At 43.4% G+C, this 14664-nt stretch overlaps 1 protein-coding gene across 7 annotated transcripts in view; it reads left to right on the top strand.

Annotated features, from left to right (window-relative positions):
* The window catches only part of NRAP (nebulin related anchoring protein), a 75534-nt gene that overhangs the window by 7254 nt on the left and 53616 nt on the right, over positions 1 to 14664 (top strand). For 2 of the 7 annotated variants that reach the window (XM_069567555.1, XM_069567551.1), the window contains exons 6-13: positions 1660 to 1764; positions 2463 to 2567; positions 3551 to 3658; positions 3954 to 4058; positions 8157 to 8261; positions 9251 to 9367; positions 12014 to 12118; positions 13579 to 13686. In XM_069567555.1, the coding sequence (XP_069423656.1) occupies positions 1660 to 1764; positions 2463 to 2567; positions 3551 to 3658; positions 3954 to 4058; positions 8157 to 8261; positions 9251 to 9367; positions 12014 to 12118; positions 13579 to 13686 (858 nt within the window). Of the gene's footprint in view, positions 1 to 1659; positions 1765 to 2462; positions 2568 to 3550; positions 3659 to 3953; positions 4059 to 8153; positions 8262 to 9250; positions 9368 to 12013; positions 12119 to 13578; positions 13687 to 14664 lie in introns of all 7 variants that reach the window. The other 5 variants (XM_069567553.1, XM_069567550.1, XM_069567556.1 and 2 more) reach the window with 3 other exon arrangements.

Genomic DNA, 14664 nt, shown 5'->3' with positions numbered 1-14664 from the left:
GGAACCTGTGAATATGCTACTATGCATGGCCAAAGGTATGATGAAGATAGGGATTTTTTTTTTAACTGAAGTATAGCTGATTTGCTTCCCAGGTAGCTCAGTGGTAAAGAATCCACCTGTCAATGCAGGAGAGGCTGGAGACAGGGAGACACGGATTTGATCCTTGCGTTGGGAAATTCCCCTGGAGGAGGAAATGGCAACCCACTGCAGTTTTCTGGCCTGGAAAATCCCATGGACAGAGGAGCCTGGTGGGCTGCAGTCCATCGGGTTGCAAAGAGTTGGACACCACCGAACAACGGAACAAACGTACATATAGTTGATTTACAGTGTTGTGTGAGTTTCTGACGTGCAGCAGAGTGATTCCGTTATATGTATACATACATATGCACATCTATTCTCTTTCATGTTCTTTTCATTATAATCAATTACAAGATAATGAATGTAGTTCCCTGTGCTATCCAGTGGGACCTTGTTTATTTTACACGTAGTGGTTTGTATTTGCTAAACTCAAGCTCCTGATTAAGGTAAGGATCTCCTGATAGGAAGATTATGCTGGATGATTAACGTGGACCAAATGTGATCACAAGGGTGCTTATAAGGAGGGAGGCAGGAGAGTCAGAGTCAGAGAAAAGGAACTCAGAACTGTGGACAGCCCCTTGAAGCTGGAAAAGGCAAAGAAATGGATTTCCTGCCAGAGCCTTCAGAATCAGACCTGCTGCCCTAGTTTAGATTTTGGACCTGTAGCACCTTAAGAGAGATCTTAGTAGGTTTTCATCGTAGGAAAGACAGTTTTACCCCAGGTTATGGAATTCCTTAATGATTTGCATGCTGTATCCTCTAGTCCTCTCCCTAAACCCAGGGCACCTTGTCCTTTGAAGAAACCACTTTGGAACATATTGTAGTCCTGAGTAACTTTTCTTTAGCACATGGAAAGAAAGCAGCTGAAGCACAGTCGCTAAGGTGCTGTGTTTTGTTAGGAGCGCAGACTAGCAGAGAGATTCAAAAGTAAGGAGGAGAAAAGAACAGATATTTCACTCCCAGGGCTGTAGAAATGTCTGGTGGTGGTTTAGTTGTTAAGTTGTGTCCAACTCTGCGACCCTATGGACTGTAGAGCCCGCCATGGACTGCGGGCCCATGGACTGAGGAGCCTGCCGGGCTTCTCAGTCTATAAGGACTTTCCAGGCAAGAATACTGGAGTGGGTTGCCATTTCCTTCTCCAGGGCATCTTCCTGACCCAGGGATCTAACACGGGTGCCCTGCATTGCAGGCAGATTCTTTACCCACTGAGCCACCAGGAAAGCCCAGAACTGTGTCTAGTGGGTGAGTTGCGGAAAGCTCTCCTGCGTAATAATTGCTGTATTATCTTACAAGCCTTTGAGTCCAGGGGCCTCCCTTGGGTTGTGCCAGGTTCCATAGAGTTTAATATAAACATTGAAGGGGAAACTCTTTGACCTGGGAAATATGATTTCCTCATCCTTGAAGGTGTTAATTTAAATCACCAAGTGAATAATTTTCAAATTTATTCCAGGAGACCAAAATATTTTCCTAGTATCTTATACATCCAGTTGCCTCGGTTCTGATGATGCTTGCTATTGCAGTTTTATTCATTCTCATTGGAGATCCTGTTGGTTCTCATGCTGACATTGGTCTGACCAACAGGAGTATCCGGAAGACTGTGAGCAACAGAGAGGCAAAGGGAGTTTTCCAGCCATGATCACACCTGCTTATCAAAGGGCCAAGATTGCCAACCAGCTGGCCAGCCAAGTGAGTGTCTTAGTGCTTGCTCACTGTTGATTACACTAATTTTTGTCATTAGCGAATCCCTGGGATTCAGGTAAAATCCAACAGGAGAGCTCTTTGGGGGCAGTAGGTACCCTGAGTATGATATTACAAAGAAGACTGTGTTCTTATCTTTTCTGTATCAGTCATTCTCTGTGCCTGTGCTTCCTCTGTCAATGGAGAGAAGACCATGTCACTCACCCTGAAACTGAACCAAATAATTTTTCGAGGTTAAGCATCAAGGACACTGATTTTTATTAAGAGGATGGCAGATCCTACTGAAGAACAGCATAGCTGGTTGATTTAGAGCTCAGATTCTGGAGCCAGCTATATTGGGATTTGAATCCTGGCTCTCTTGCTTCGTAACTGTGGGACCCTGCACGAATTACTTAACCTCTCTTTTCCCCAGTTGCTCATCTGTAAAATGGGGAAAATCATAGTCCTGCCTCATGTGATTGTTCCGGAGACAAATGGATATTTGTTCAAGTTTAGCAGTTCCTGGCACTCTCTTGGACTGAACACATGTGCGTGTTTTTGGAGAGGAGCCCATAAAGCAAGCCAGAAAGACTTGCCATAGGTTTGCCTTGAGTGTTGCCCAGTTGTGTAGCTTCAGGACAGCTGCAGGGAGAGGTCCTACAAAGGCTGCTGGGTGTGATCTTGACTCCGTGCTGTCTCTTCACCAGGTGGAGTACAAGAGAGGGCATGATGAGCGCATCTCCAGGTTCAGCACAGTGGCGGATACCCCCGAGCTGCTCCGGGCCAAGGCTGGTGGACAGCTTCAGAGTGATGTAAGAAATGATAGAAGCCAGGGACTTCCCTGGTGGTCTAGTGGTTGGGACTCCATGCTTCCATTGCAGGGGGGCCTGGGTTCAATCCCTGGTCTGCGAACTAGGATCTCCCATACCACTTGTGGGTTAGTCTCTCAGTCATGTCTGACTCTTTGCAACCGCACGGATTGCTGCCTGCCAGGCTCCTCTGTCCATGGAATTTCCCCAGGCAAGAATACTGGGGTGGGTTGCCATTCCCTTCTCCAGAGGATCTTCCCAACCCAGGGATCAAACCCAGGTCTCCCACATTGCAGGCAGATTCTTTACTGTCTGAGCCACCAGGGAAGTCTGTGGAGTCCCATGCCATGTGGAGTGGCCAAAAAGAAAAGAAAGCAACAATGGTGGCCAGACGCTGTGATTCTTCTTTAAGGTTCCCCACTCTTTCCTAACATGGAGAAGGGTGGTCAGGTCAGATTCAGCAGCTAGCACAGACCACGTGAAAACTCTTCCTTAGAGAGAAAAGTTTACATGGTATGAGTAACAAACCAGATATTTCTGATTAACCTGAAAGAATTCTTTCCTTGTCACTGCAAATTATAGACTAGAACTTCCAAAGAATTTGTACCATTTGCCTTTTCGATTCCAGTTGCTCCACAGCATAGTAAGACGGAAAACTTCGTGTTGTTCTGATTGGGAAGTTTAAGCACGAATCCAGGTTCAGCTAGCTTAACGAGTGGCTTCCGCTTGCCTTGGTTGGCCTGCAGCAGGTGCTCCCAAGTATGTGTTGAATTCTGCCTTGAGCATCTCCATGTATCAGACACTGAGCTGGGTGTTGGGAATAAAATGGTAAATAAGAGTCCATCAGGTGCTAAACCTACTACATTGCCTAAGAGATCTGATGGAGATGTGCAGGTGTTATGGGAGTCCTTAGCAGCTCTTCTCGCTCAGATTGCCTGGTAGATGGTGGGATTGTGGTATGTGATTTAAGATATTTCTTTTTCCAGGTGAGATACACAGAGGCCTATGAACAGCAGAGAGGGAAAGGCAGTTTTCCTGCTATGATCACACCTGCTTATCAGATAGCCAAAAGAGCCAACGAGCTGGCAAGTGATGTAAGTGTCCCTTGCAATGTTGCCAGGTGAGGGGAGGAGTCAGAAAGTTACCCAGACCTGGCGAGTCCAGCTTCCTGCCTTCTTTTGTGTGCACTGTGGATCCAAGAAGGAACTTTCCTTCAGAGTTTTCAGTCAGTTTTACTAGAGCAATGATCAGGCCCTTTTATGTCTAAGAGACACTCCCTAGACTCGGGCAGAAAAAGAACATTCCGTAGATGTTCATTTTGACTCTTCTAACCCGTGTGCATAAGAGGCCTAAATTTACCAGGTGTATCCTTCTCTCCCCTCCAAATAGGTGAGATACCATCAACAATATCAAAGAGAAATGAAGGGAATGGCTGGCCCTGCTGCTGGAGCTGAGGGCCCATTGCCAAAGGATTACATGGACCAGTATGGCCAGGTATGTGATAAAGTGACTTCCTGGAAGACTACCCTTTTGGACGGCCAGTTCTCAGTTTGGCAACCCTCTAGCCCATGACACAACCTGTGACAGTTTAATCAGGGGTTGGCCTGTCGTTTATATTTGCCCTATTTATGGAAAGTGGATTTCAAAGCCAGAAAGTAGCAGGCAAACAATTACACAGGTTTCAACTTGACTCACTTAGGAAAATAAATTCTAAGTACTTTATCTTTCCTTTAAAAAAAAAAAATTAAGGACCTATATCAGAGTGGTGCGTTTGCTAGGAATAAAGCATCCTCATCTATTCATTGAAGAAAAATCCTGAGGACTCAGACTGGCTGTGTTTAGCCTGTCACTGCATAGTAGCACCAAAGGGATCAATGCATGTCTTGAAAAATATTTTGCTGAGTAGCAGGATTCTTTTTCTTAGAAAGTGAATTTCTTATCTAGGTTGCCAGATAAAGCAATATGCCAGAGGTAAAAAAAAAAAAAGCATATTGCTTTATGCCTCTTTTTCTCAATTTCATTTCTTCAATAAACTACATCTTGACAAGATGTAAAAAGACTGAGTGACAATTACAAGCTAATTTCATTTGCACATCCCTCTGTATTTTCTGGTACTAGACAGCTGTTGTAAGGGGAAAATGGAACATTATTTTTTCATGGTTGTAAGTAAAGAATGTTGGAAGACCAAATATGTGTATTGGAAGAGTACATTCAATTGGGCTTAGTTGTTTTTTTTTTCTTAATTTGACAGTTGTTTAAAATTTTTGGCACTGAGTAGACTTTACAACACATGTGACTTATTTGACATATATAATTTACAAAAGGAAACATAACTGATTTCTCTTCTTCAGAAAACCGAGTTGTTTATCAGTTCAGTTCAGTTCAGTTGCTCAGTCGTGTCTGACTCTGCAACCCCATGAACCGCAGCACGCCAGGCCTCCCTGTCCATCACCAACTCCTGGAGTTTATGCAGACTCATGTCCATTGAGTTGATGATGCCGTCTAACCATGTCATCCTCTGTCATCCCCTTCTCCTCCTGCCTTCAGTCTTTCCTGACTGTTGGGGGGTATATTCATGTGAAACTTTGAATGAATATAAAGATAGGTTTTGGTCCCTTTGCAAATATCTATCTGAACACAAATGTCTAATTTTGAATTTATAAGGCCATTTTATTAAATTCCATAATAATTGTTAGTCAAATGGTCTCCAGTGCTTAAAGCTCAATGAAAATATTTTTAAAAATAATTGTATTTATTTATTTCTTTTTGGCTGTGCTGAGTCTTTGTTGCCGTGCAGGCTCTTCTCTCTCTAGTTGCAGTGTGCAGGCTTCTCACTGCAGCAGTCTCCCTTGTCCCGGAGAACAGGCTCTAGGGCATGCAGCTTCAGTAGTAGCGGCACGTGGGCTCTAGAGCAAAGGCTCAATAGTTGTAACGTGTGGGCTTACTTGCTTTGCGGCATGTGGGATGTTCCTGAATCAGGGACTGAACTCATGTCTCCTGCATTGACAGGCAGATTCCTTACGACTGAGCCCCCAGGGAAACCCCAAAATACGTTTTTATTGATTTTATGTTGTAAATATGTTGCTCAGATGCTCTGGACAACTTTTCAAAGTCAGTTTTAAAAATACTTGGCTTCCATATTCAGCAGAAAATATTTTGTTCTATATTTGGGCCGTCCTATCTACCACTGTTATTACATACATATAATTTCTTATGTGTATCTAAGCCTTTCTATACACAGTGATGAAACGTAACTTCCTAGTGCCAGAGTGGAGCCTTGATTATTAGGGCATTTTGAAGTTTCCAATCTGGCGCTGCTGGTAAAAAATTCATCTGCCAATGCAGGAGATGTAAGAGACGTGGGTTCAATCCCTGGATTGGGAAGATCCCTTGGAATAGGAATTGGTACCCCAGTCCAGTGAACTTGCCTGGAAAATTCCATGGGCAGGGGAGCCTGGTGGGCTACAGTCCATGGGGCTGCAAAGTGTCGGGTATGACTGAGCGACCAAGCACACAGCACATGGAATCGGGATAATAACAGATATAAGAATCAAAGTGGGTCTGGTTTGATAGCACCACCAGCAGCTGTCGGTCAAGAGGACTCCATCCCCTGTGGTATTTCACTGATTTATGTGACATGTCAGGCTGAGAGTACAGGGCAGTGAGAGAGAAACAGGCAGTCAGATGAACTATAAATATCTGTAATGCCTAAACGACAAAGCAGTTCACTCTTTTTAATGCATATTTTTTAGGTTAATGGACTTTACCATGTAATCTATTATTTGTAACCAGTCATCTTCCCAATAGGATTAAGTGTCTCAAAAAGATTTACATACTAAAAAAAACAAAAATTTACATGCACAACATATATTCATATAAAGAGAGACGTTAAAATAAAGCTGCAAACCAACTCCAAATCATAAAGCAGAAAGGGCAAAAGGAGGCTACCAAAGAATTTGAGTCTTTGTTATTATTATTATTTTTAGGTTAACTCTTTTTACTTACTTCATGTGGCCCAGAACCTTCTGGCAACCAACCAAAAAGGAGCTCTTAGGCTAAGCAGTTGTCATTACTGGGTAGAAAGGAACCCTGGGCATTCTAATTTGACCCAACTGTTTCATATAAGAGAGTAGTGTGCCAGACTCTGAACCGTGTTGCTGGAGCCGGGCAGCCCCCACCGCGGAGGAGGCCAGAGTGAGATGGGGTCATAAGCCCAAGGGAACACACTAAGGGTTTCAGATCTGCGGGAGCACAGATAAGGAAGCAGCCGGTTCTGCCTGGGCCGGGCCCGGGAGTGAGGGAGGAGCTTCCTGGAGAGAGGGTAGCATCTGATGGACTTTTGAAGTACATCCGGTTCCTGATGGCCAGGGAAGGTGTACACCAGTGACGTGGGGTTTCCCAGGTGGCGCTAGTGTAAAGATCCTGCCTGCCAATGAAGGAGACGTAAGAGCCTTGGATCCGATCCCTGGGTCGGGAAGATCCCATGGAGGCGGGCATGGCAACCCTTTCCAGTACTCTTGCCTGGAGAATCCCATGGACAGAGGAGCCTGGTGGGCTAAGTCCGTAGGGTCGCAAAGGGTTGGATGTGACTGAAGCGACTTAGCACATGAGGACAGCTCCATGAGAAGGAAGGTACTCCTTTATGGGATTGGCTGGGTGATGTGGGGAAGAAGGAAGAAATCAAGACTCAGATTGTAATACTTAGTTTGAAATATACATTTGGTCCCAGTTGAGATCATCTTATGGAAATTTGAAATCTTTTCCTCCCAATATCAAAAATTCAAATCGTTATATAACCTTCCTTTGTTGGTAAATGAAATGAATCCATCACTGGGGGAGGCAGTTTGTGGGATATCAGTGCCTCTCTGCATAGATCTGCCAACAGGTCCGATAACAGTAGCATTCAAGACCTCTGGAAGACAGAGGGACTTTCCTGGTGTCTTTTAATAAATGATTATTCCATGGGCCTAGAAGACTCTTACAGTCTCTTAACTTATCTGATGGAAATGATGATGCCAATGACAATCACTTCCGTTTACTTAGTGCTGACCCCAGTAAGTGTGCTGGACAATAGTAGGTGGGTCTGCCTCCAGAATCCACCAGCTCAATGACCACATGTGCTGCTCTTAGGGGTGAACACAGGAGAGTTCAGTGTGGACCGGCCTCCATGGGAACAGGAGACATAAGAACAAGAGATGTAGGAGAGATCATTGCTAATCCCCTCCCCACTCCAGGGGTAGAGCATTACTGATTAAAGTTTTTTTAAAGTAACCAATTATTTGGCTGCACAGAGTCTTTGTTGCTGCTCAAGCGCTTTCCCTGTTGGCAGTGAGCAGCGGGGGCTATCTCTAGCTGTCGTGCATGAGCTTCTCGTTGTGGTGGCTGCTCTTGTTGCAGAGCACAGACTCTAGGGCACCTGGGCTTTGGTAGTTGCTGCGCTCAGCCTCCATAGTTGTGACACGCAGGCTTAGTTGCCCCCACAACATGTGGGATCCTAGGTCCCAGGCCAGGAGTAGAACCCGTGTCCCCAGATTCTTAACTGCTGGACCACTAGGGAAGTCCCCTGATTAAAATTTTCGATTGACCCAGCAGGGTTACTCAGAAGAGTATGGCGAGCACAGAGGAAAGGGCAGCTTCCCAGCCATGATCACCCCAGCTTATCAGAACGCCAAGAAAGCCAACGAACTCGTTAGTGATGTAAGTACCTCATTGGAACAACCCATGGAGCCACAGAAGCAGAGGAAAAATGAGATTCTGGAGACTGTGCTTCCTGAAACCTACACCCAGCTGAATTTTTCAGAGCTGAGTCAAAGCACAATGTTAACCTTCAATTCCTGTCCAGATTTCTGACATCTGCTCTTTGGGTTCATACTGTTAGGTCACATTTGTCTGCGTTAAAGGAGATTGACATGGACAAACCACATAACTTACTTGAGGTCAGCTGAAGCAAGTGCAGATACAGTCTAGCCAGATAAGATGGAGCTGGGAGAGTCTTTGCAAAATAACCCACTTTAGAAATTGAGCACTCAAGAGGAATAGCTGATTAAAATAAATAGTATGATTATCAAATTGGGTGTAACCCAGTTGATAAAATAATTTTTATTTGCAGGATGTTAGCCAGTTGGCCATCCTTGAAAGATAAGCTCTCATTACACTTGGTAAAGTTATTACACTTGGTAAAGCGGCACACACACTGAAGATCTTTCACCAGCTTGAACTTGATCAATCATCAGAGGCCCAGCGTTCTTCCCATACCCCCTTTGCCCTTCTCCTTTACTTCGTTCCTACTCAGTTATTAACCATTTCCCTAGAAAAGTGCACTTTGGCCTGAGAGGGGAAATAAAGGACACATTCAACACTCCAGACTGGATGAGAAATGGTTGTTAAAACCAAAGGTGAATGGGTTTTCGGATGATACTTCTAGGTATGGTCATTTTGAGACCTTTCTTCATGTAGAACTAGAATGTAAAGTGTAAAAAAATGTGAAAGGGGGCAGTAATATTTTAATCTAAAAGGGAGTGAGTGGTTTAGGGACTTAGTGGAGGAAAAACCCATGTGATTTTTTTTTTCCTCCAGAAAATTGTATTGAATAAACGTTGACATGAAAGGTGGAGTAGATGGAGAGTAACTTCTCTCCTGGAGAATGAAAACAACAGCTCTGGTTGTTCTTTGTGTGCTTCTTTCAGATAAAATACAGGCAGGACTTCAATAAGATGAAGGGCGCTGCTCATTATCATTCCCTCCCAGCCCAGGACAACTTGGTTCTGAAGCGGGCTCAGAGTGTGAACAAGCTCGTGAGTGAGGTATGTACAGGGACGGTCCCATCTGTGTGCTGTCACTTCCTTTGACTCCGACAGACAGTGAGGGGGTGACCCCAGAATGAAAAATTCTGTGTTAACGCCACATGAACTACACACGTGTTACCAAACACCCATGAACTACACACGTGTTGCCAAAGAATGAATAGACAGTCAAAAGCAATTCATAACAGAGCGTAGAACCAAACTAATTAAATCTTTCTCTGATGGTTCAGAAGTTTCCTCCTGAAATTCTCACAGGGCTGTGGATATTCCAAAGTTCCTGGTAGTAGATTTCTAGTTGCCAGTAGATTTCTAGAACCAACCTTTATAACCATATGTCATTCTTATAGAGTGGACATCAAAGATGAGGAGTGTTTTGAACATGGAACCTCCCTGATTCTCTCATTTTTGTAGTCAGGTTTCCAAGAAGCTCTATGTGCTGTATGAATTCCCGTTGCCTTAGAGGCAGACCTGGCTGCCAGAGACGGTGTTTTGTTTGGCCTGCCAAGGGGCTAGGAATTTTAGAATTGCCAGGGCTGTTTGCAAGGGAATATCCCCTCTAGTTCCCCATATCCTTTTTATTGTTCTTGAGTTTCTTATAGCAGCTTCTTCTCTGTTCACATCACCTATCAGGACCCTGAAGGCATTTGAGTTGTCAGCCTCTTGCCAGGCTATGCATAGGACTCATCTAATAAGTTGTCTGCAACTCAAAAAAGGATATGCAAAAATCCTAAAAGATTTTTCTTCTCTTCCCTGAGAGTCAGTCCTTTATCCCAAAAAGTGCCTTAGCCTGTGATGCTGCTCAGAATCACAAGAGTGTACATTTCCTGGCCATCTTCAGAAACGTCAGTTACTTAGAAATAGTGGATAGGTGCCAAGCTCTTGGAACCTGCATTTAAAAAAAAAAAATTGTATATTTGGCAGTGTCAGGTTTTAATTGCTGCACATGGGACCTGGTTCCCTGACCAGGGATCGAACCCAGGCCCCTTGCCTGGAACGTGGAGGCTTAGCCATGGGACCACCAGGCAAGTCCAGAACCTGCATTTTTAACAAATTATCCATATGATTCTTATGCTCTAGGCCAGAGGTCAGCAAACTATGACCTGAGTAACGAATCTGGCCCATAGCCTGTTTTTAGAAATGAAGTCTTATTGAAATACATCATGTATCTGCCTTTGAACGATACGGACAGAATTGATAGAGATTGTACATCGTACAGGGCTTCCCAGGTGGCACACAGGGTCGCAAAGAGTTGGACACGACTGAAGTGACTCAGTGCACACACACATACACACAGAGACACACACATCCTACCAAGACGCAAATGTTTACTATCTGCTCATTTATAGAAAAAGTTTGCTGAATCTTGCATTTTGACTCATGGAACATTAGATCTAGGTGGGGTCTTTGCAGTCTTTTGTCCCTGGCTTTGTCATAGACCTGGAAAAGTCAAGTGTCTTGCTCTGGTTCCGATAGACTTCTAGGGGCAGAACTAGAACCAGACCCAGGAATAACACTGTTACCGTTTTGGCCTTTTTCTAGTGAAAGTGAAAGTGTTAATTGCTCATTTGTGTCTAACTCTTTTCGACCCCATGGGCTGTAGCTCACCAGGCTCCTCCATTCATGGGATTTTCCACGCAAGAATATTGGAGTGGGTTGCCATTTCCTTCTCCAGGGATCTTTTCGACCCAGGGGTCGAACCTAGGTCTTTTACATTACAGGCAGATTCTTTACCATCTGAGCCACCGGGGAAGCCCTTTTCTATGTGAATATACTATAAACAAATATATGAATATAAAAACATTTTTATAGAGTTAGAATTCAACTGCGTGTACAGTTTTATGTGCCTTTTTTCATTTTATATCATATTATAAGCATTATGATGCATCTTGCAAACTTTAAGAGGCATATTCCCACCAAATGTTTTATAAAGTATGATAATAAATTGTGTTTCCTTTGGTAAGCATCACAAGGGAACCTTCCATTTCTTTTTGCCCTCATGCTTATCTAGTAAGAAACCAGCCCTGCCTCTATTAATGGTAACTAGCCTTCAGCTGCCTTCTCCAATTACCTGGAGTGACTTGGAGTCTATTTAATAATGACCTCACATCTTACATACAACTACCCAGAGGAGCTCAACTAGCCATTTAAAGTTAGAAGGCACTCTGTGTTTATGTGTGGTCTCATTTATTATACTCTTTTGTAAAGTAACTTTTTTGGTTAAATTCTACTGAAGTATAAGTGTTCAACAGGAAGAATTTCCACAAGTGGACTCATCTTTGTAATAAGCAATCAGATCAAAAAACATGACCAGAAGTCCTGACATCCCCCCCAACACCTGCCCCCAGAAGTGACCACTGTCCTGATTTCTAAAACTATTTTGCCATTTTTTGAGCTATATAAAAATCTTAAAGTATTTACTCTTGAAAGGGACTATATATTTTTTAATATCCAGAACCAAACTGATTATTTGCTTATTAACTATTTGAAAGGAAAACATGTATTGCTGACCTACAGTAGCCTATGCCTGCTATTTTAAAATCTTCGGTTGAAAGTTTTCTAAAAATATCCTAAGTTGAGCCCTGGTGACATTTTCAAGAGTGACTTCGGGTTTGGTTCTCTTGTGCATCTGGTGTTTTGGTTTCCAAGGTGGCGTATAAGAAGGATCTGGAAAGTAGTAAAGGTCATAGTATCAACTACTGTGAAACGCCTCAATTCAGGAATGTGTGCAAGATTTCAAAATTCACCAGTGATGTGAGTTTTTAATGCCTAAGCCTTTGTTTGGCCTTTTTTTTTTTTTTTAAATGACCTGAATTTCTTGGTCTCCTAAGAGACTGCGAACATGAATGCATCTGGATGTCTTGGAGAAGCATGGCTTCTTAGGCACAGATACTATGAGTGCTGGTAGAGACTGCCTGCTGGGGCTGGTCCATGGAGTGTTAAATCCCCAGCATGCACTTGACCCTGAGTCCTCAGGGCTGCATCTGCCCTCTTGCCTCCTTCATGTAAAACAGTATCCAGATCCTAGTGGCAAATGCTGGTGAGGAAGCCTAGCTGAGCATGCAGCGTTCCCTCTCAACTTGACTTTGTGCTTCTTAAATTAGTACACAATCTCAGTTACCCTGCACGGTCACCTGGAGGGCCAGGTGTTATTTCCCCATCTTACAGCTGAGCAGATGTATGCTGGCGTGGCATTTGCAAATTTGGAAATTCTCAAAGTCTGGGGATGTATCCTTGAGAACATCAAAGACTGGTTTATATGATTATACTTCTACTTAGTTGATTATAGTAGTAAAATCTGAAATCATGTGGGACTTTGTAAGGCTTAGCAAAGAATTTTCTTTTTTTTTTGCATACATGCCATAGTTGAGTGTACCAGCTTTGGAGCTGATGGGCCTGGTTCCATAATTGGCTAAGGGGCCGACTTTGGGCAAGTTGTTTGAGTTCATGGAGCCATTTTGCCTGTCTGTAAAATGGGGGTGATAATAAATCCTTCCTCCTCATAAAGTGTTTGTGAAGATTAACTGAGATAAGTAGAACTATATCTGATGTAGAGTAATAGTATTCTGTTAAAATACTCTCAGTGCCTGGAAACTCAGTGGCCTCCTAAGGTAGGTGATTTTAATGTAGCTTTATTAGAAAGTACTAGATTTTTCTATTTGTGACTTCTTGTCTTCTTGTTTCGTTCTTTGTAAGCTGCATTTGGGACATAATATAGTTACTTAACATGGTTGTGGTAGTAGCCAGTGTGTCATGTAAAAGGTGCAGAATTTGGCAAAGCTCAGGTTTTATTCTTCATATATCTAGCAAGAGTGGTAATAGCATGCAGTACAGGGGCTTGGGGCATGGGGTTGCATGCAGCCCCTATATGATCAGTGCTTGTCTTTGGAAAGCTCCACGTTCATATGATAGGTTTTCACGTTGGAAAAATCTGGTATGTTTACAACTGAAAATGTTAAAAAAAAAAAATCAGGTCGTTTTGTGCCGTCTATGCATCAGATCCTATGTTTGCTTGTAAGCTTGTTTTACCCCAACTTCCTGAATTCTAATTTTTTTTTAGGTTTGTCTTATTTTTAATTCGCTGACCCACTGAATACATAAATAGGCTCTATTTAATCATTTATATGTTGGATTTAGCTCACTAAGATGAGTCGTTTGTCTTCCATGAGTTGGGGAGAGAATACTTTTGTTGAAGGTTTTGTGTTCCCACGTAGAATAAATATAAAGAAAACTACCAGAACCGCATGAGAGGCCGCTATGAAGGAGTCGGGATGGACAAACGGATGCTCCATGCTCTGAAAGTTGGAAGCCTGGCAAGCAATGTGAGTCCTGTTGTGAAGGGCCTGCATGTCCTCGGGGTCTGTTGGGGTGGAGGGAGAAAGGGCAAGAAGAATTCAGCCAATTCTTTCCCAACCTCCCCTTTAAAAAAGTCAGTGTTTTGTTGTGTAAAGACTGACCTCAAAGAGTTTCTAAATGTTAATCAATACAACCAACGCTAGGTAAAAAATCCTTGAAAAATTTCAAAAGCTTCCATGTATTAATCTCAGCTTTCTCTGCTTTGAAGAGTACTTAGATCTATTGTAATTGATCCAGTGTAACAAAAACTTTCAGTTTCTGAGAGATAAAGAGAAATGGATGAGCGTGATTCTCATTTGAAATGCTTCAGATTTCCAAAGCGTTTGTGATTTATTTGAAATTGGTTGGTTGGTTGGTTGACTGATTTATTCGTTCGTTCCATCTTAGTGTTCATTGTAGATTTTCTGTGTCCAGGCACTGCTCAAGACAGTGGGATAACAAGGTAGCTCAGGTCCCTCTTTTTGCTAAAGCATGTGATCTATTAATCTCTGGCTTTGTCCTTTCAGTTTCAGTTCAGTTCAGTTCAGTTCAGTTGCTCAGTTGTGTCTGACTCTTTGAGACCCCATGAACCGCAGCACGCCAGGCCTCCCTGTCCATCACCAACTCCCAGAGTTTACCCAAATTCACATGCATCGAGTTGGTGATGCCATCCAGCCATCTCATCCCCTGTCATCCCCTTCTCCTCCTGCCCCCAATCCCTCCCAGCTTCAGGGTCTTTTCCAATGAGTCAGCTCTTCGCATGAGGTGGCCAAAGTATTGGAGTTTCAACCTCAGCATCAGTCCTTCCAAAGAACACCCAGGACTGATCCTTAGACTGGACTGGTTGGATCTCCTTACAGTCCAAGGGACTCACAAGAGTCTTCTCCAGCACCAGAGTTCAAAAGCATCAGTTCTTTGGCGCTCAGCTTTCTTCCCAGTCCAACTCTCACATCCATACATGACCA

Source organism: Ovis canadensis, chromosome 22 (genome assembly GCF_042477335.2).
Source record: "Ovis canadensis isolate MfBH-ARS-UI-01 breed Bighorn chromosome 22, ARS-UI_OviCan_v2, whole genome shotgun sequence".
Lineage (NCBI taxonomy): Eukaryota > Metazoa > Chordata > Mammalia > Artiodactyla > Bovidae > Ovis > Ovis canadensis.
This window is presented reverse-complemented; position numbering and strand designations above follow the sequence as displayed.